The 23,386-nt window shown below is 38.6% G+C and overlaps 1 protein-coding gene across 3 annotated transcripts in view; it reads right to left on the reverse strand.

Annotated features, from left to right (window-relative positions):
• Positions 1–1,842: 1,842 nt before the first annotated feature.
• Positions 1,843–23,386, reverse strand: part of SLC41A2 (solute carrier family 41 member 2) — a 142,355-nt gene continuing 120,811 nt past the window's right edge. For all 3 annotated transcript variants that reach the window (XM_086401112.1, XM_086401111.1, XM_086401113.1), the window contains exon 11: positions 1,843–2,271. In XM_086401112.1, coding sequence (XP_086257238.1) covers positions 2,086–2,271 — 186 coding nt within the window. In that variant the 3' untranslated portion in view covers positions 1,843–2,085. The remainder of the gene's footprint in view (positions 2,272–23,386) is intronic.

Raw genomic sequence — 23,386 nt, forward strand, 5'->3', positions numbered from 1 at the left:
CAAGTTGTATACACTTGGTACATTTGGAGGGTCACAGAAAAAGAACTGGCTTAGGAGATTGATGATCTAGACTAGATCACAATTTGGGGCCCTTTGTAGCTGTGCAACATTAAAAATGCAACTTGGCTGGTTTTCGTTTCCTTCTGCTGTAAAATAGAGATAGGAATATCTATCTGACCTATTTCACATGTACTGTTGTGAAAACTAAATAACATGATGTATTTAAATGTGCTTTGGAATATGTAATGAACTAAAGTTGTTGGTAAATACTTTAAAAATGTGATTTGCTGTGCATTTTATAGGTAAAAAAATGAAAACAGAAATCGTTGGGAAGTATAAATGCTTATGAATTATACAGCCCAAATATAAATAATTTACAAGTGCTTTACAACAAAATCAAAGAAATTATTTACGGACTTTTTAAATAAAAAATTTTGCAGAATGTTCACTACATGATATTATAACTCTCCAAAGGAGAAATCCTATAATTAGTTCAGTTCTCTGCCTTACAATTTCATTATAAGGCAGAAGAATGGAATAATTAATGTTTTAAAATAAGCAAAATATATAGCTCTAAACCACAGTCACTTTATTTTAAAGAGCTTAATAGGAACACTTCCCTCAATATATATACAAACAACCTACTGTTTATATAATGTTAACACTAACTCACAATTTAAACCATGATGATCAAAGTCAATGTGCATTTCTTCTTCCCTCTATCAGTTAGATTATTAAATATCTGACAATCTTGAGAGATTCCACTGTATTTTTCAAAATGTATGTAATATAAAAAATGCTTACCTATTGAATAACTAAGATGTTGGTCAAGTGTTTGGAATACAGATCAGAGTTTTAGAAAAATATTTGAGAAACACAGCAGTGTACCTGATAGTGTTCCATGCAGACGTGAGCCTGTGCAGAGACGATGTGCACAGGCAGGAGCAGCACTGAAGCAACCCACCCACTCCTCCCTTAAAATGGTAAGCCTGCAAGTTTCAACAGACCTCTTAAGAAGAACAAATGAACCGTTTGCTCATTCTAAATCTGATGATATCTTGATTATATTAAATGGTACCTTTTTAAAAAAATTATGAAGGAAGTATTTATTATAATGTAGCTAACAAATACTATATTCTGGGCAAGAGGAAAATTTTTACACCACATGACAAAAGCTTGTCAATAAAATGTGCTAAAAGAATAACTACTGAATGCTAATATCCCACTATGATCTTTTCTATCAACAAGCCAAGATTCAGCACTCCATCAACAGTTTCTGTCTCTCTCTTTCACACAGCACACACACACACACTTTCTCACACCCTCTTGATCTACAAATGCAGCGCAGGTCATCTCATTTTGGACTAGTAAGTCTTCTGAAAAAGATCAACCTTCTTTCAATAAATCAATCATCAAAAATGACCCATTGCTTTCACTAAAGGCAGTTCTGTGTTTAAAGGGTAGCCTGCAGAATACTTGCAGGGTTGAAATAAAATTAGCATTGGCACAGAGAAATTCATACAAGCAGATAAAAGTGAGTTTATCTCATACTCAGTAGAACATATTGAGGTCAGGTTAGGAGCAAACAAATTGGTAAATGGATCCTCAGCTGGCAGAGAGGTGGGCATAATTAAAACAAGCTTGCTTGGGCCCCTTTCATTTTAAAGTCTGCTTTGCAGAACAAACACATCTGTGAGACAAGAAAGATGAAACCAGAACTCTTGGCATTATAAGTTAAACAGTAAGACAGTACATTTTTGCTATGTCTGTGGTTCTAAAATTATTCATTGTAAACATCTTATATTCCTTTCTAGTTAATCAATTTCAGAGCTTGAGCTTGTGTTTATGTCTATGTCAAATTATCATTTATTCTATGAAAAGCAGCACAAATACTGTTCATTCTCATTTCAACACAAGTTCCTTAAAAAAAAAAAAAAAGTGTTAAGGCCATTTAATGGAATCAGGGCCAACTGAAGATTACCCTGGCAGAAGTCAAACTACCGAATTAAAAATTGTGAAAAAGAGTCATAAGTGGTTATTTTGTATTTTCCTTCTTGGTTACTTGAGAGTAGCTTGTAGGATTTATTAGTCTCCGACATCTCCATCTCGATCTCCAATAAGCCAGAGAAAGTGAAAACTTAAGGCCAACAAGGCTGTCCCAAGCAGATCACCCAGCGCCGTCAGATAGGGGATGGAGAAGCTATCCGGGTCCTTTCCTTTCCTCCAGAAATGATGCACCATCCAGTCAGCGATCCACAGCAAGGTAAACACCTAAAAAAGAACATCAAAGATTATTCCTGTCGCCTGGACAGTCCCAGCCCAGTAAATACGGCCATTAGCCTAGGTCACGGCTCTCTGAAATAAACAATATGTGTCTAGGAGAGAGAGTTAATTGACAAGGTTTTCTTTTCACCAGGAAAAAATACTATATGTCTCTGCAATCAGTGAAGTTTTTCGGGCTTCCCTGGTGGTTCAGCGGTAAAGAATCTGCCTACCAATGCAAGAGACATGAGTTCAATCCCTGGTCCAGGAAGATCCCACATGCTGCAGGGCAAATAAGCCTAGGCACCACAACTATTGAGCCTGTTCTAGAGCCCAGGAGCCACAAATAGTGAGCCCAGCAGCTGCGACTACTGAAGCCCACACACCTAGAGCCTGTGCTCTGCAACAAGAAAAGCCACTAATATGAGAAGCCCGTGCACCGCAACTAGAGAAAACCCCATGCACAAGGAGACCCAGAACAGCCAAAAAAACAAATAAATAAATTTGAGCTTTTCTTCAACTTGTCACATGTATCTTCTCATTTTCTCTAGCCTCCCGCAAACTACCATGAGCCTTAACTTTAGCAGTACTGTACATTTTGCCAAACCACTATCGTTTCAACTCACTGCATCACTGCTGTAAAGGTCAAAAATTGGAAATAACCTAAAATGTTTAATGCCTCAAGAATGGCTAAATTAACACTTAGGTCATACAACCGAAGGGCTTCCCAGGTGGCACTAGTGGTAAAGAACCTGCCTGCCAATGCAGGGGACTTAAGAAAGTGGGTTTGATCCCTGGGTCAGGAAGATCCCCTGGAGGAGGGAATGGCAACCCACTCCGGTATTCTTGCCTGGAGAATCGCATGGACAGAGGGACCTGGCGGGCTATATCCATAGGGTTGGAAAGAGTCGGACACGACTGAAGCAACTTAGCATGCATGCACAGTTAACAGTGGGATTCCTTCAGACCTTCATTTTGTTCCAAGGGACAGGCAGAAGTCTAATTCCCCAGAGAGGAGGTTAGATGTTCAGAATTGGAGGGCTGCCCTGAAATGGCCAATCACCCATGCCCCAATCCTCCAATAGTAAAGTGCCCAGTCAACCACCCTCTCCCGCCGCCAAGCTACTTAGCCTCTCCATGCCTCAGTTGCCTTTCTGTAAAATACAGAAAACAATCCCTCTCTCACAGAGATGATAACATGAGCATTAAATAATGCAGAGCACTTAGAACAGTGCTGGACACACAGAAAGAACATAACAACTGTTTGCTATAATTTAAAAGAAATGAGGTCACAGATGACGGAGAAGGCAATGGCAACCCATTCTAGTACTCTTGCCTGGAAAATCCCATGGATGCAGGAGCCTGGTGGGCTGCAGTCCTTGGGGTCGTGAAGAGTTGGACACAACTGAGCAACTTCACTTTCACTTTTCACTTTCATGCATTGGAGAAGGAAATGGCAACCCACTCCAGTGTTCTTGCCTGGAGAATCCCAGGGATAGGGGAGCCTGGTGGGCTGCCGTCTATGGGGTCGTACAGAGTCGGACACGACTGAGGTGACTTAGCAGCTTAGCAGCAGCAGGTCATATATGACGGAGAAGGCAATGGCAGCCCACTCCAGTACTCTTGCCTGGAAAATCCCATGGACGGAGGAGCCTGGTGGGCTGCAGTCCATGGGGTCGTGAAGAGTTGGACACGACTGAGCGACTTCACTTTCACTTTTCACTTTCATGCACTGCAGAAGGGAATGGCAACCCACTCCAGTGTTCTTCCCTGGAGAATCCCAGGGACGGAGGAGCCTAGTGGGCTGCTGTCTATGGGCTCGCACAGAGTCGGACACGACTGAAGTGACTTAGCAGCAGCAGCAGGTCATATATGAAGAAACAAGAATCTGACTTTTCAACAACTGCAGTAGGAAAAAAGCTAGTGATACCTTCAAAATCCTGAGAGGATATTTCTGACTGTAAACCTGAACCCAATTTATCGACCGAGGCTTGAGGGTAAACTAGAGGTATCGTAAGACATGCTGGCACTCAGGAAAATTCTCCCCTGTTCTCTTTGGAGCTTTCTTGAAAATGTGTTGATGCAAAATGAGGGAGAGAACCAAGAAAGAGAAAGACCCGAGGGGCTTCCCTGGAGGTCCAGTGGCTGAGACTCCATGCTCTCAGGGCAGGGGGCCTGGGCTTGGTACCTGGTCAGGGAACCAGATGTCACATGCCACACTAAAGATCCTGTATGCTGCGAATAAGACCTGGAGCAGCCAAATAAGTAAATATATATATTTTTTAATAGAGAGAAAAACCTGAGAGCCAAATAATAGCAGTGCCAACCTAAGAGAGAGTGAGGGAAAGCTCCAGAGAGAGACAGACACAGTAGGCTGGGAACAGAGTCCAGACAGAGCTGAAGGTTTGGAGGCCTCTGGAAGTGAAGTCTCCAGGAAAAAGGCAAGCTGGTAAATTATCTGATATAACAGAGTTTTGGGGAAGGGACTAATTATAGGTGGAACATTTGGGAAAAAATTAAAGGTAGGTATACAGAAAGCTGAGGAGGGCATGGCAACCTACTCTAGTATCCTTGCCTGGAGAATCCCTTGGACAGAGGAGCCTGGTGGGCTGTGGTCCACAGGGCTGCACAGTTGTACATGACTGAAGCAACCGAGCAAACACGCATACAGAAAGCTATGAAAGTGAAAAAACAGGGCAATTATCTCCAGAAAAAATTAAAGAGAGATAAAAAGAAAGGAAATGTATTGTAATACACAATGTGGCTTTGTGATCAATGATATTTACAGCCATAGAATATAAATAGTATTTATTATATAAAAATAAAAATTGGGCATTACTGCATTAGGAGGTTGAAAGTTGGGGAAATAAAGCATGGAGTTAGAGAGCTAATTCCTCAGTACTATAAGTGCGGGTCCATAAATACTTTTTTAAATTGATAGAGCAAAATTAGCAATGCAAGTACAATACAGAGATAAATAACAGAAGAAACAGCTACATGAGCTCTGGAGGACAATCAGTATTGAGCACTTTATCCCCCTTAACACATAAAATATCTTTTGTTAATATACATAAAATATCCTGTTTCAATAGGTAATGCATGCATGGGCTATGAAGCAAATTTAATGTAACTGGTCTTAAGACAGTAAATAGAATAAAATGAATATAATGAAATAGAATAGAAAGTATCAGCATGTAAAAAAAAAGTACTAGCATGTACAGCACACAGTAAGGATATTTCATAAAACGTTAATTTCAGTTATGAAATTATATGTTTAAAAAACATATAAATATGTGTGTGTGCATGCTCAGTTGCTTCAGTCATGTCCAACTCACTGCGACACCATGGACCATAGCCCTTCAGGCTCCTCTGCCCACGGGATTCTCCAGGCAAGAATACTGGAGTGGGTTGCCATACCCTCCTCCAGGATAAAGATGTGTGCATTTATTGAAATACAAACATATTTCTTACTGAGGTCAAAAACATTTGAAAGCTACTGATCGAATACGTACCCCTTGCTGTTACATTCCAGGGGTCTAATATGTAACTCCCCAGAAGGGGAAAACCACATCTTCTTTCTATTTGATCCCTAAGCGTTTGCTTGTACATGATAAGCCTGAAACCAATGGCTGGTGTTGAAGAAGCTCTACCACTGAGTAACTGTGTTGCTATCAACAAGTGAAAAAGCCTCTAAGTATTAGTTTCCTCTCTCTAAAACGAGACTCGCAGGCTATTTGCAGAAATTAAGTGAGATGTAAAGGGTTAAGCAAATGTTTGGTACATAATAAGCACTCAATAAATATTAATGCCATCATCATTGATCGTGAATTGTTACACGATCAGAATTTACATTACAGAAATGTTACAGAATTTACCACCTTTATTTAAAAGGTAATTTGGCATAGAAGCACGACTTCTCACCTTTCTAAGCCTTAGTTTGGACTCCTTTAAAATGAGTGAATTGATGTCTCCATGGTCTGTTTTAGTTCTAAAGTACAAAGGTAAGAAATCTGTGGTCATAAACCACATACTGATCGCTCTCCTTACCTTAGCATTTCTTCCTCCGCCTCTCCCACATTCTTAGTCTCATAATTTAAGTTCTTTTCCCATGCAATTTCTTTTTTTTTCAATGCATAAGTTTTTTGATATTTATTTATTGGTTTGTTCATTAACAAATATTTACTGAGCATCTACTATGGGTCAGGTACTACATACAAATAAACAAATATTCTTGCCCTTTCACAGCTAACATTGCAGTGGGAAGAAACAAATAAAAAAATTTAAAATACAAATAAATAACATAGTATATTAAAAGATGATAGATACCATGGGAAAAATAGAGCACAGTAACGGAGATGGCAATGGAGAGAAGGAATGAAATTTTAAAATTTCTGTATTTTAACTAAAAGTTATTACAAATGAAGCTGAAGTCTCTGTTTAAAAAAGAAAAAAAAGTATTGTTTCACATTAAGTTACTTTCTCTGAGAACGTACTCTCTACCATGCCTAATTTTATTAATGCTCTGCTGAAGCTGGAGACAAATTTCCTTCTAAAGCAAATAAATAATTAATAATTAAGGTAAATAAAAATCAATACCACATAATTGAATACCTAAAGGAACTATTATTAAATAATGGTAACAGTGCTCCATAAAGTTTCTTTTAAAAGGTATTGTGATGACTTAAAGTTCAAGCAGGTTTACATTTATTGTTTTTGGCAAGTTAACAAAGGATATCAGTGTTTCTTAGAAGAAATGTGTATAAATGAATCGTTAAAATCACGGTAAGCATCAGATACTTCTTAATGCAACATGTTTTATTTTCAAACTAAATGATAAGGAATGTATGCTTTTTTACTGGGAAAACACATCAAAAACCTAACCAAGCGTTGACTGTATTTTTACATGGTCTGTTTGTTTTTATGAAATGTGCATAACTTCTTTGGGTAAATATACCTCCTGAAAAGGCAAATCTGTAGCTCCAGCTAGTTATGCATGTTCTAGGTGTATTATTTGGAATCTAAATAAATATCTAAAGCACAAGACTATATATTTGCTTTGGACAATTGATTTCCTTGGCCAGTTTCTTTTCTGAGCTAGAATCAACATTCTCATCCATGAGCATCCCCTCAATGCCCCATTGCCAGTAACAGCCTTGTGTAAAATGTGAAGAAAGATGATTTCTTTGGGAGAGGAATGCTTAGAAATATTATATAAATAAACACAAGGAACAGCAAATTAGTATATTTCTTCCTAAGCCTTAACTTACAAAGGCAGAATTCATTTTCCCTATAAAAGTGTGCTTCCTTAATCCAGTTCCAGACTGGAAATGCTACTCATTAAAATATAATATTTTAATGTCTGCTAAGATTAATTTAGGATTATTAGTCAACAGGAATTCAATCTACTCCTGATATACAGATAAAAGCATCTTTTCTTTGGCCTAAATTATTTTTGTGAGATGGGAGGTGAGGGAAGGCAGGAAATGAAGGAAACTTATTTTAAGAAGGAGGGCATAATTGTCACCAAACTTCTCAAGAAGTCCATAGCACAAAAATGGTTAAGATCTTCTTAGAATGGAAGGACCTTTCTTCTATCCAAAAGAAACCCTTAGAATGTGTTCAGGAGACAAGTTAACAATATTCACAGCCTTGATTTTTAATAGCAAAAAATTACAATCTAAGGCTTCCCAGGTGGCTCAGTGGTAAAGAATCTGCTTGCTAATGCAAGAGGCACGGGTTTGATCCAACTAAAATAAGTGAATAATAGGTACACATATGAATGAATCTCAAATACAATGCTGAGCAAAAGAAGAAAATCATTTAGCACAAATTCACTATGATTCTATTTTTTACAAGTTTCAAAACCATGTAAAACTAAAAACATGTATTTTTAGGTTTTCAAATAAATGCATTAAATCATAGGGAAGAGCAAACACTCATTAGCTATGCAATTCTGAATGAAGAGTTTGCTTTGAAGGGGAGGAAGGAACACAGAGGTAGCTTTAAAAGGTGTAGGTACTAGGTTACTGGTAGTTCCTAATTCTTAAGCTGACTAGTAAGTGTCCTGCTGGTCACTGTATTATTATTTTTTATATCATGTGCATGTCATTGTTGTTTATCTATTCAATAATTAATACACAGTTGAACTTTTTTTTTAAAATACAGTAATTTTTGCTGAAGCATCAGGCTTCCCTGGTGGCTCAGATGGTAAAGAATTCGCCTGCAATGCAGAGACCTGGGCTCGATCCATGGCAACCCACTCCAGTATTCTTGTCTGGAGAATCCCCATGAACAGAGGAGCTGGGTGGGCTACATGGGATCCATGGGGTTGCAAAGAGTCGGACATGACTGAGTGACTAAACACAGCACACAGCACATTAACCCTAGCCCAGTGAGTCTTGCCACTGGTCATGTGACCATGTTATTCTGTTCCAATCATGCAAAGACCAGTGATAGCCAAGGTCACTTAATATTATGAAATGATAACCTGAAAATCCAGCAGAAATTCGAACTAAATAAGATGTTTCTTAGTTTAATAATAATAATAATAAAAGATAGAAATAAAACATACAAACTGCTAGAGGAAATTAACAGTTATTGACTGCCTACTACATGCTTCCTCCTGAGAAACCTGTATGCAGGTCAAGAAGCAACAGTCAGAACCAGACATGGAACAATGGATGGGTTCCAAATTGGGAAAAGAGTACGTCAAGGCTGTATATTGTCACTCTGCTTATTTAACTTCTATGCAGAGTACATCATGTGAAATGCCGGGCTGGATGAGTTGCAAGCCGGAATCAAGATTGCCGGGAAAAACATCAACAGCCTCAGATATGCAGACAATAGCACCATTGTAATGGGAGAAAGCTGAGAGACACTAAAGAGCCTCTTCATGAGGGTAAGAGAGGTGAGTGACAAAGTTGGCTTAAAACTCAACATTCAAAAATCTAAGATCATGGCATCCAGTTCCATCACTTCATGGCAAATAGATGAGTAAACAATGGAAACTGACAGAATTTATTTTCCTGGCCTCCAAAATCACTGTAGATGGTGACTACAGCCACAAAATTAAGACGCTTCCTCCTTGGGAGAAAAGCAATAACAAACCTAGACAGTATATTAAAAAGCAGAGACATCACTTTGCCAACAAAGGTCTGTATAGTCAAAGCTCTGGTTTTTCTAGTAGTCAGGTATGGATGTAACAGTTGGACCATAAAGAAGTCTAAATGCTGAAGAATTGATACTTTTGAACTGTGGTGCTAGAGAATATTCTTTGAGAGTCCCTTGGACAGCAAGGAGATCCAACCAGTCCATCCTAAAGTAAATCAACCTAGAATATTCATTGGAAGGACTGACACTGAAGCTCTAATACTTTGGCCACCTGATGCAAAAAGCTGACTCATTGGAAAAGATGCTGATATCAGGAATAATTGAAGGCAGGAAGAGAAGGGGACGGCAGAGGATGAGACGGTTGGATGGCATCATCGACTCAATGGACATGAACTTCAGCAAACTCCGGGAGACGGTGAGGGAGAAGGAAGCCTGGCGTGCTGCAGTCCACGGGGTCGCAGACTCAGACACAAATCAGCGACTAAACTGAACTGAACTACATGCTAAATAAAATTATTTTAAAGATGCTAATATCCATAGAATATTAGGAAAATATGCAATCAGCAGAGATTAAGTCTGAACACCTCAAGTGTTCCTTCCTCACCCTCTGCCTGTAGCCTGAAGATGGCTCTGCTTCTATACCTTCCCTTTTCAAATAGGAAGACTTTGTTGCCCACAGAAACATTTCAGTGGAAAAAAGAATATTCAATCACTTAAAACTATTAATATTTACTGAATGCCTTTCTAACACATTACTCAAGTCTGGGAAATAATTTTTTAAAATAGCACACCGAAATATTTATGGTGGTGATCTAAGAGTATGGGGATTTTGGACTGTCAGACTCCCCGAGTCCAAACTATACGACAAAGACACAGTAATCAAAACATTATGGTACTGGCACAAAAACAGACATATAGATCAATGAAACAGGACAGAGAGCCCAGAAACAAACCTATGTACCCATGCTCACTTAATCTACAGCACAGAAGGCAAGAATATACAATGGAAACAAGACAGTCTTTCCAATAAAGTGGTGCTGTGAAAAGTGGACAGCTACATGTAAAAGAATGAACAGTCTGCAGCACCATACACAGAGACAAACTGAAAATGGATTAAAGACCTAAATATAAGATCAAATATAAATCTCCTAGAGGAAAACACAGGCAGAACACTCTTTGATATGAATTGCAGCAATATTTTTTGTATCTGTCTCCTACAGTAATGGAAATAAAAACAAAAATATACCAATGGGACCTAATTAAATGTTTTTGCACAGCAAAGGAAACGATAAACAAAATGAAAAGACAACCCATGGAATGGAAGAAAATACTTGCAAATGATGCAACTGACAAGGGGTTAATCTCCACAATATACAAACAGCTTATACACCTCAAAAAAAAAAAAATGGACAGAAGATCTAAATAGACATTTCTCCAAAGAGGACATACAGATGACCAATAAACACCTGAAAGATGCTCAACACTGCTAATTATTAGAGAAATGCAAATCAAAACTACAATGAGGTTTCACCTTACACCAGTCAGAATGGTCATCATCAACAAATATAGAAACAATAAATGCTGGAGAGGATCTGTGAAAAGGAAACCCTCCCACACTGTTGGTGGGAATGTAAACTGGTACAACCACAATGGAGAACGGTATGGAGACTCCTTAAAAACAAAAAAATAGAGCTACTATATGACCTTGCAACCCCATTCCTGGACATGTATCTGTAGAAAAGCATAACTGAACAGATTACATGCACCCCAATATTCACATCAGCACTATTTACAATAGCCAAGACATGAGAGCAACCTAAATGTCCACTGACAGATGAACAGATAAAGAAGATGTAGTACCTATAAACGATGGAATACTACTTAGCCATAAAAATAATGAAATAATGCCATTTGCAGCAACATGGATACAACTAGAGATTATCTAACTAAGTGAAGTAAGTCAGAGAAAGACAAATATATCACTTATATGTGGAATCAAAAAGATGATACACATGAACTTATTTACAAAACAGAAACAGACTCACAGAATTAGAAAACAAACATCACACCAAAGGGGAAGAGGGGGGAGGGGATAAATTAGGAGGTTGGGATTAACATATACACACTGCTATATATAAAAAAGATAACTAACAAGGACCTACTGTATAGCACAGCAAACTCAACTCAGTACTCTAATAACCTATATGAGAAAAGAATCTGAAAAACAATAGATATATGTATAACTGAATCACTTTGCTGTACACCAGAAACTAACATAATATTGTAAATCAACTATACTCCAATATAAAATAAAATTTAAAAATCCATTAAAAGCAATAAAGTTTAGCATTCTATTTAAGTGGTTAAGCTATTTCCAAAAAACCTAGTTATAACACTTAAGCAGTCAATTACAGAATATTTTATTTGTATTTGTTAAACATTTAATACTTCTTTTAAAAAAGCATCATCTTCAAATAATTTTATGTATATATTTCACCACTTCAACGGATTTATTCTCTCTTTTAGATGAGGAATCTTGTCAAGTATTTGCCTTATTACCCAAATAAAGTACACTCAATACATCCTGAATCCAATTTAATAAATATTTATCTATCTCTAACACAGAAAACACTGTGATGAGCTTTCTGGAGCAGCAGGAGAAGAATAAGACATGGTTATTGCTTTCAGTGAGATCAGACTCTAAATGAAGAAACATAACTGAAATGCCAAAAATAATCCAAGAATAATATAAAGCTGAATATTCATTTGATAAATATTTACTGTACCAGGCAGGGACTGGATGCTGAGTCTATGATGATGAATAATACATAATCTCTGAATGAGCCTGAACTAGCAACATACTCTTCTGTTCTCTGGGGGGAAAAAATGGAATAGACCTTTACACAGAGCTGGAAAGTAACACTATAGGGAACCTCAACTGAAGTTCTCCAGAGCACTTCCCGAAGCAGATGACTCACAGAGGCTGATTATTAACTCAAGATTCTCAGAGCAAAGAGATGAGCACACAGAGTAAACAGCTTCCAACCAAGTCCAGCAAAGTAACAGCTATTGTTACAGATAAAAGAATGGTGTTGGACTTTCTTTTGGCCAAGCAGATTGATGGCTGACACTTCATACTATACCCAAATTAATGTTACAGGTGAAATCAAACAATCTGTATCTGAGCTAAAAGAAAAGGTGGTCTGGAGACCAAGGAAATCACTGGGACGTGTTTTCTTGGTCAGGTCTGAAACATCTCAGGTTGTGGTAGTGAAATACATTCTAGTTCCTTCTTGTTGTGTAGTTGCTAAGTCAAGTCTGACTCTTTTGTGACCCCATGGATTATAACCCGCCAGGCTCTTCTGTCCATGGAATTTTCCAGGCAAGAATACTGGAGCAGCTTGCCATTTCCTTCTCCAGGGGATCTTTCCAACTTACGGGACCTTTCCGAAATATGGGACCGAACCCATATCTCCTGTGTCTCTGCACTGGCAGGTGGATTCTTTACCACTGATTCACCAGGGAAGTTCCTTCTTACAGTTAGAAGTTCCTTCTAATTAGTCTTGTTTATCTCATATTTAATGTTTATTATCCAGTGTCTGAAATGGTTCAACCTAGCCACCGTCCCATCAGATGTTTCAATAAATAATTCAAAGACCCCTCCTCCCATACTGACAGAGTCAAATTGAAAATCAGATATGCTACTTTCAGGAAGAATTGACAACAAAAGTGAAGTTCTGGATAATCCTTAATGATACCCTGCAGCTTTGACTGAGTGAGGAACAAAGTGGAGACTGAGAAAGCACAAAGTTCCCACACTCCCAGGAAAAGACTGTTCTTTGGCTATGGTAACAAGAAGCCACCAGAACTGGTTTCATGTTCATTCAATCAATAAACAACTTGCCTTATTGAAAGCATTTAGAAGGAAGTCAATCAATGATAGTCCTTGCTCCTGAAGTAGGCAATTAGGAATACATTGGGTCCAATAAATACACCTCTGAAGACCAACTAACAATAATAGTCACACCCAAGTATCCAGACCTTGACAGAGGACATCCGTCTACTCAAGCTTCTGGACATCTGCCCATCCCTGGACTCCATGCATCCCTGAAACCCTATAAAAGACCCGTAGTTGCTCTGCTTGCAGAGGTTTTGCCTGCTCCCAGCTTAGCTTCTTCACAATGATGGGCAATAAAATCAATTTTGTCTTTTTACTTCAAATACTGAATGACAGTCTCATCATTTTTTGACTTCCTTTAAACACCCCTTCTAAAAAATGCAAAAATCTTTACTTTCTGCTTTTACATATTTCCCTACATGGTACAAAAATCACAAGTTCATTAGCTTTGTTATGCAGAACTAACACAGACACTTCTTTTTAAGATAAAAAACAAGAAGAGTGCTAAACGTCTGTTTTTTTAAATAGGAAAAAAATTTTAATGATTGAATCACTCAGGTCAATATTGTCTGGCTGAATATCCTAGGGTCACAACCAACCAAGATTTTATTCTCACAAATTTCTTGGAAGATAGTTTTTATGCTTTTCAAGTCACTGCTTTCACATAGCTGTGTTATAAGATTTTTTTTTTAAGCAGATGTTGTGAAAATTCCTCTAAGTCATGTCTGCAATTGCAGCAGAACTCAGAGCACAGGAGTAATATCCTTAACCAGAACACTAGAAAAAGAAGGCTCAGCTTCTCTGGTCCTAACAGCGTCAGGCTTGACAGGATGGAAAAGAGCTCTCTTTCTGAATGTCTTGCTCCACGGGGCTCTGGCATGCCATGCCTCTGATGAGGCAGGCCGTTGTTTCACCTTCTTTGTTTACTGGCCTGGAGCCCAATTATACCTCTCCAGAGAATGAATCATAAATATGGATTTAGGAAAGTGTCTCAATTTTAAGATCCTGTAATCTAAGCTGTGAAGAAAGCTGAGTGCCGAAGAATTGATGCTTTTGAACTGTGGTGTTGGAGAAGACTCTTGAGACTCCCTTGGACTGCAAGGAGATCCAACCAGTCCATTCTAAAGGAGATCAGCCCTGGGTGTTCTTTGGAAGGAATGATGCTAAAGCTGAAACTCCAGTACTTTGCCACCTCACGCGAAGACTTGACTCATTGGAAAAGATTCTGATGCTGGGAGGGATTGGGGGCAGGAGGAAAAGGGGACGACAGAGGATGAGATGGCTGGATGGCATCACCGACTCGATGGACATGAGTTTGAGTGAACTCCGGGAGATGGTGATGGACAGGGAGGCCTGGCGTGTTGCGATTCATGGGGTCACAAAGAGTCGGACATGACTGAGCGACTGAACTGAACTGAATCTGAGCTATAATAGCATAATACAGTATTGTATCACAAAAAAGGTAATCCCAGGACTAAAGTCCCAGGTTTGATCCCTGGGTCAGGAAGATCCCCTGGAGTAGGCAATGGTAACCCACTCCAATATTCTTGCCTGGAAAATTCCACAGAGAGAGGAGCCTAGAGGGATACAGTTCATGGGGTTGGTCACAAAGAGTCAGACACTACTGAGTGACTGAGCACACAGGGCTAAAAAGGAATCTCAAAAAATACTTGTTTCAACTTCCTTCTTTCACTATATTAATCAACTCCTAAAGTTAAACTAGATTTTTACAGCTAGAAAAAATAACTCCATGGAACTATAGGTCTCCCTTTATACTTCCTTTATCATTCTCTTCACAGTTTCCACTCAACCCAAGCTGATAGACAGAAACCCACAAACAGACAGGGGCAGAAGTGTCACACAGAAAGAATTCAGGGATCCTTACTTCCCAGTCGGAACTTGGTGGATTTAAATCCTGATAAAGGAGGAAAAATGTGCGTGAAATCAATCTGTTAAAATCTCTTCATTGCTTAGCTCTTTCCTTTGAGATGACATCTGGGAATAGGATTTCACTTAATGTCATAATTAAAGGCTTCCCTGATAGCTCAGTTGGTAAAGAATCCACCTGCAATGCAGGAGACCCTGGTATGATTCCTGGGTCAGGAAGATCCCCTGGAGAAGGGATAGGCTACCCACTCCAGTATTCTTGGGCTTCCCTTGTGGCTCAGCCAATAAAGAATCCACCTGCAATGCAGGAGATCTGGGTTTGATCCCGGGGTTGGGAAAAATCCCCTGGAAAAGGGAAAGGCTTCCCATTCCAGTATTCTGGCCTAGAGAATTCCAAGGACTATACACTACATGGGGTTGCAGAGAGTCAGACACAACTGAGCGACTTTCACTTTCATAATTAAAAAAAGACATAACTGCACCATATAATAGGGGCCTACTATGTGCCAGGTATTTAAACATTATAACTACTGTGAAAAGAAGAAACATTACCCTCATTTTACAGGCAAGAACAATAAGACTCCCCCAAGGAATTACTTAAGTAACTTGCTCAAGGCTAAGTCAATTAACTTGCTCAGCTATTTAGAGTCCCTTGGACTGCAAGGAGATCCAACCAGTCCATCCTAAAGCAGATCAGTCCTGGGTGTTCATTAGAAGGACTGATATTGAAGCTGAAACTCCAATACTTTGGCCACCTGATGTGAAGAGTTTGAAAGACCCTCATTTGAAAAGACCCTGATGCTGGGAAAGATTGAGGCAGGAGGAAAAGGGGATGACAGAGGATGAGATGGTTGGATGGCATCACCAACTCAGTGGACATGAGTTTGGGTGGACTCTGGGAATTGGTGATGGACAGGGAGGCCTGGCATGCTGCGGTTCATGAGGCCGCAAAGAGTCGGACACGACTGAACCACTGAACTGAACTGACTGGGTGGTTATCTTGGGATTTCAATTATGGCCACATTGTCACCATATGGCTACATTGTCCTTACTTAGAAGAATCAGCGCAAGGAATGAGTTGGGTATTAGAATCATGAAAGAGATTCAGCACTAGATTCCACCAAGTTCCGATCTTCTCATTGATAACCTGAAACTTACTGTCCCAGTAGTCTACAGCCATAAGAGATGATGATATTATAAAAATAAGACACTACTGGGGACAGGGAAGGGTAGAGGTCTATCCTTAGCCTCTTTTTACAGATGAGAAAACAGATGAGAAATTACCTTGATCAACCTAATACAGGCAATGAGTGGGGAAACCAAAGCTCAAGCCCTTCCACATTATATGATGCTGCATCTGAGGAATGTATGAGATCTCTCAAGTTTGTTGGGAATGGGAAAAATGTTGAAAATCTTCATTCTGTAGAACAAACTGAACTCTTAAGTCTGGACTTCAAGACCCTTTTATGATCTTATCAAAGTCTGAAATTTTCAACCTTATTTTCTATTAATTCCCATCCATAAACTCTTTGCTCCAGAAACATTCTTACTTTTTCTGTAAATTTTCTTACTATTTCTGACAACTATTACTATCACCTTATCCTGAGTTTTCTCATTTATTCAGTGAAGGACAAGGAAGCCTAGCAAACTGCAGTCCATGCAGTTGCAAAGAGTTGGATACAATTTAGCGACTGAACAATAACAACTCCCTTTTGCTGAAATGGCATTTTCTGTGGATTGCAAGAAACAAAATTTTATCCATTATAAAACTTCCCTGGAACTTCCATAGCAGTCCAGCGGTTAACACTTGGAGTTTCCAACACAGAGGTTATGGGTTTGATCTCTGGTTGGGGAACTAAGACCACATATGACTCATGGCATGGCAAAAAAAAAAAGAATTAAAAATAAAATAAAGGTTCCCTCCCCATCTAGAAAAATAACCTCCCAGTACTGAAATTCCATAGCACTGAGTCCTTCTCTTGGGATATATTTATGTCCTGGCCTGGATTCCTACTTAACTTCAGTAGGCACAGATCCTAAGTAAACTCCGTGGAATGAATGCCCTTTAGAGGCAGAGCACCAGACTGGAAGAAGTATGAAGAGCTAACAAAACCAGAGAGAAGAGGCAGCTGTAAATCTTCAAAAACTACATCCTAAAAACTACGGCCCTCACTAACAGCAAAACAGTGTCAAACATATTCTTGTAAAATACAGTGGTTAGCAGTGTTCACTGGATCCAGACTCCATCTTGCTGTGTGGACTTGGACCAGTCGCTCAAATTCTCCACATCAACTGCCTCATCTGTAAATGGAAACTAGTTACAACTTACCTCACTGGGTTGTGGTGAGTATTCAGTGAGCTCATGTACCTGAAGTGCCTCATAGAGTGCATGGCTCAGAATATATGTTATATAAGTATTTGCTATTACCATTTTGTAAACATAAATATATATATATATATATATAAAGTAGCTAGAGCACCAAACCTCATGAAGGGAATTGCCAGAGAAGGAAAATTTTCAGAATGAACAACTTAGGTGATAAGGAGATACGCGGGCTTATATACAAGAGAATCGGTACTCTTTTCCTCTCAAAAGTCACAGATCAGGAGGAGATAAAGCTGAACAGTGTAAAATAACAAGTCACACCGTGGCAGAAATAGGTAAATACAGACTTTTAGGTAAAATACAGAGATATTAGAATACAGAATGCACCTGGGAACCTGAAGGAGATTGTTTTAGGCTGAACAAATGCAAAAACAGATACTTTCTAACATAAAAACAGACTAATTCAAAATTAGCTATTTGGACTTAGAACACAATTTTTTTTAGGAAAATAACACTTTATGTGTTGCCTGGGTTCTCTGGCTAACCCATAAAAGCCAACTGAACTTAATATTACCTTAGCAGCAATTATGGACGTTAATATCAAATACTGTCTTAGTTGCCAGAGAATTTTAATATTAGCATATACATTACTAACTATGTACAACAGTGCTTTGTAACAAACCATCTTTATTGGAGGGGTGGGAATTCACAAAATCAACTACTGGAAATGCAAGAAGGGATCTGAGTGATCACTGCAGCCACTCTACTTCTGGTTTGCCCAGGACAGTCAGGGATTATGCTTGTCTCTCTAATCATAATTTGGATTGGAAATGGCAACCTGCTCCAGCATTCTTGCCTGGAAAATTCTATGGACAGAGGAGCCTGGTGGGCTACAATCCACAGGGCTGCAAAGAGTCGGACACGACTGAACGCACGCTAATCCTACCAAGCACTGTATACTATTAGCTTAGTCCTCCTTACTATCCTTTGAGGGAGGGAAAAAAATAAGGCCAGAGATGTTATGGAACTTGACTAAAGTCACGAAATAAGCAGCAGAGCAGAAGTTCAGACTCTGCTCTGACAATGAAGAGCTCTGTGATGTTTCTATAATGTTCTGCACATTGATCTTATCTTCCCTTTTCTTCCTCTGTCCTTTGTATGTGACATAGTGACATATGTGGTGATTTACAAGGTTTATAAATACTTTCCTTCTGTGAAAACATTTATTCATTTATCTTTGTAGTTAAAATAATGACAATGAATCATGTGAATGTGACTTCAGAACTAAGACACTGCCAATTAAGATGTTGTTTCTGTTAGGATGTCCATGGACCATATTTCTGCCCCAAGCATGTTTTACTGGATGAAAAATGGAAGATGTTTCCTCTTAATCTGCATTTGTGCTGTGACCACATTCATGTTACCAACACAGATCTCAAAACAAATGAACTATTATTTATGAAACAGAAACACTTCTTAGGAAATTCATTATTCAATATTCAGATTATTAAATTTATTATGAGAGTCATTCATTTGCTCATGTAAGTTGGGCTTGGGCTTTGTTGAGAATATTTTTTCTTGAAAACATGAACATGTTTCTAGAAAACATAAACATCCTTGGAAATGTAAGATGGTGCAATTGGCATGTAAGTATAAAATGGCTTTCCTGGTGGAATCTGCCGTCAATGTGGGAGACCCAGGTTTGATCCCTGGGTTGGGAAGACTCCCTGGAGAAGGGAATGGCTACCCACTCCAGTATTCTTGCCTGGAGGATTACATTGACAAAGGAGCCTGGCAGACCATGGTCCATGGGGTCACAAAGAGTTGGACACTACTGCGTGGCTTTCACTTTTACTTTTCACTTTCATAAAATGAAAAGACAAAACGAAACACTGCCTACTGAAAAGGCAGCAATAAAAACTATAGAGACTTCTGCTTTCAAATTATATTAATAAGAAGTATATGGGACTTCCCTGGTGGTCCAGTGGCTAACACTCTGTGCTCCCAATGCAGGGTGGGACCTGGGTTTGATCCCTGGTCAGGGAACTAGATCCCAAATGCTGCAACTAAGACCTGGTGCAGCCAAATAAATAAATATTTTTAAAGAAACAAGTGTAAGTACTACTGTTTTGCTAAGGGAAGTTTCAAACTTACTGATATTAATTCAAGCTTCTCATCAGATATAGTATATACTCTGATCTTCCCTTTTAAACCACCCCACCACCCCAAACCTACTAAAGCACTTTTAAAGAATGAAATCACGCATGAGTGTAAAGTTTGATTCTGAAGGTACATGGGAAGATGCTTATAACCTACTGTTATAAGGAGGTTAAGTCTTCAGCTCCTCTCTAATTATTTCATGCATTTAAATCTCATTTCCCACAGCTAAGAGAAGCCTGTGCAGGGCAGGGACAATATCTTCTATTTCTTTTGTACAGTGACTAGCACCATGCTTGGAAGATTATTAGCATTATACAGTGGGTAAAATCCTGATATTTATATTTTCACCTTTACGAGTTGAGAATTCATCATTCCACCACTGAAGGGAAACATTTTGCCTCTCCCACATTAAAGAACAGACACAGTCAGGTTTTCCACAAATGTTCACAAGAATTTCCCATGGTATTTGGTACTGCTAGGAGTTTAGAAACGTTCTTAGCAAACTAATTTTGAATATGAAACAATCAGTGCCTAAAAGAGGGAATTAAAATTTTCATTTAGAAATGGTTTTGCTTCATTCTTTCTGAATTATATTAACAAACACTTTGTTGGAATTTAATAGGCCTCTCGGGCTAGAAAAGTCTCATTTTTCTTTCCCACTGAACTATTTTATAGCAGAACAAATACTAATATACTCCATATGGGCCTATCTTTTTGCCTTTTGTAGGTTATGTCATCCAAAGTTTAAGCTTTTATCTCTTCACAGACAAAGGAAGCATATTTAGGATTTCAAACACTAAAGTGAACTAGTAGAGGTTTTAAATTAAATAGGGAAATGAGCTGCAATGAATGCTGTTCTTTCTTTGATGAAGAGATCATCAGTCTGCTTATTTGTCTGATAGTTATCTTTGTACCTTCTCGGGTTTATTATGCTGTCCAGGTACTACATCCTTGAAAAGGACTGCAGGGAATGAGGCAAATAAGTGAATTAGAAAACCCTGAGGAGGTATCAAAATTCCCTTTTGCACATCTTAGAAGGAAGGCCAACAAGGTCTGTCATAGCCTGGAATACTGTATTATGCCTTTGATTTAACAAATTAACAGGTTCTGAGCAGTCAATGGAGCATTTGAATAAATAAGATGTGAAGGCAGAGGAAATGACTGCTTGGTGAGAAAGAATTCAATCATCTCTAAGTCTGCAGAAGAAAGTATACACTCTGGTTCTACGAAATCAAAGTTGTGGGTTCCATGAGCTAATTTGATGCAGATAAAAATTCTCGTTTAAGCCAGCAACTGTACTCTTAGCCATCGCCAGCAGTCTCATAAATGCTGACTGATGGCATAAAAGGTAGAATGGGTGATCAGCATGGTCAGCTTGGTGCTGATCCATTCTTAATGTTGAGAAAACAAAAAAACCCTCAAAATGCATTGTTGCTGGTGGTGAACTAAACTGAATGCCTTCAACACATTACTCCAGCCTTGACATATTCCAATTACTCTGGCTGCTCCTGGGCTCTGGGCAGGAACAAGAGTAAGAGCACAATCCATCATACCTACTGACTCTATGCAGACTAAACATCACATCACAAAAGCACATTCATTAGGGTCCTTCTAATTTCAAGACACAGGATAAATACCTAAACAAGGAAATTTGTGACAAGTATGTAGATTTTTAAATTTAAAAAACAGTTTCAAAAAATGGACAATGTGCACCTGGGGCAAAAAAAGACACGAACTCAACCATTCTAAGTCCCAAACAATTTCAAGTTTACTTTTTACTTTAAGAAATAATCAGCTATAGAACCAAAATTACTAAGGCAATATGCTCTGAAAAACCTTAAGTTTAAAAACTCCTTACTGGACTTCCTGGTGATCCAGTGGCTAAGAATCCATTAGGAGACATAGGTTCGATCCCTAGTCTAGGAAGATCCCATATGCTGAATGGCAACTAAGCCCATGAACCTTAAGTACTAAAGCCTCAGCGCCCTAGAGCTTGTGCTCTGCAACAAGAGAAGCCACCGCGATGAGAAGCCCACGCACCACAACTAGGGAAAGACTGCATGCAGTAATGAAGGCCCAGCACAGCCAAAAACAAGTAAATAAATAACATTTTAAAATTCCTTACTATGTAAAAATTCAAACATATACAAAAGTAGAATACAAACTGTCCCCACATCACTCTCATGTCCTATTCCCTCAGTTGCATCCATTTTCAACAATCATTTCCAATTCTGCTTTATCTGAAGTCAACCTTGCACATTCCCTTAAAGTGAAAGTGCACTATATTTCATCTCTAAGCATTTAAGTTATTTCATCTCTAAACATTTCAGTAAATCCTTACAATTCTAACTGAGTGCCAACAGAATTTGTGGTATTTTGTGTTTTATTTTTCATTGCCTTTTATTTTAAATACTTAGGTCAGTGAAAGAGGAAATTTGGAGCAAGGAGAAAATTTAGATTTCTCAGTTTTTCTGGAATTTCTGGTACCTAAATACAGTTGTAAACTTTTCTCTTCCCAAAGAGGGAAACAGAGCTAGCAAGATATAGTCATTTAGTTTAACAAACATTAATTGAGCACTTGAGATGGGGCAAGGTGCCAGAGACAAAAAAAAAAAAGAGTAAAACAAAGACCCTTTCTGTAGAATGGGTGAGACAGACACACGAACAGACAATGTCAATATAATGTGGAAAAGCTAGGGTAATGGTATTCACAGGGTACCATGGGAACAGAGAATAAAGGCACTTAGACCAAATTAGCTATTCAAGAAAGACTTCCAGGAAGATGACATCTGAGTAAGTGCAAAAATACTGCAAAGAACTGTCACTATGTCATTATAATAAGTTCGATATCAAGTTTCTTTCAAGTGGATTTACTTCATTTTGTTGGGTGAGGAATTAGGTGGTAGGGGGAAGTTTCCTTAAAGAATACTAGTCTGAGAAGAGAGTGAAATATCAAGAATTGAATTGAGAGAGTAACAGGGACACATATACACTACCATGCGCAAAACAAGTAGCTAGTGGGAAACTGTTCGAGCACAGGGAGCTCAGCCGGGTGCTGTGATGACCTGGAGGGGTGGGGTGGCGCTGAGGATATATGTTATAGCTCGTTCACTTTGTTGTACAGCAGAAATTAACACAACACTGTAAAGCAATTATACCCCCCCAAAACAAAACAAAACCATTCTATCATGTCTTGAGAGAATACCAAAAGGCTTGGTCTCTACCCTCAAGGAGGTAGGAATCCATATAGAGAAAAATTAAGCCTGCATTAGAAAATTTTACTATGGAATAGCTAATCAAAATACAGATTTTAGTGATGGGAAGACAGGTATGGACTGAAATATTTAAGTAAGAGCTGGGACTTCAACCAAGATTTTGAATGTAAGTTTCAGTTCAGTTCAGTTCAGTCGCTCAGTCGTGTCTGACTCTTTGCGACCCCATGAATCGCTTAAACCTAGATCAAAAAAGGAAGCCAGCTGAGTAAAGAATATTAAAATATATGTCTTAAGTGGTAAAGAATTCTTCATCTTTAAAAAGTTTTTATTTATTCTTCCATATTTGGATTAAGTGAAGTAGGCAGGGAAAGGTCAAGATTTTTAATCTAAACCTCAAGCCTCCACAGAGATATGTGAACGTGTGTGCTCATGTATGTGTTAGATACATTAGTGCTGGAGCATGAAGATTTGAATTGAGAATTTACAAGCAGATTCTAAACTATTCCATTGGAATAATACAATGTCAGG

This window comes from Bos grunniens, chromosome 5 (genome assembly GCF_055505025.1).
Source record: "Bos grunniens cultivar Pamir isolate PY7600 chromosome 5, Bosgru_T2T1.0, whole genome shotgun sequence".
Taxonomy (NCBI): Eukaryota; Metazoa; Chordata; class Mammalia; order Artiodactyla; family Bovidae; genus Bos; species Bos grunniens.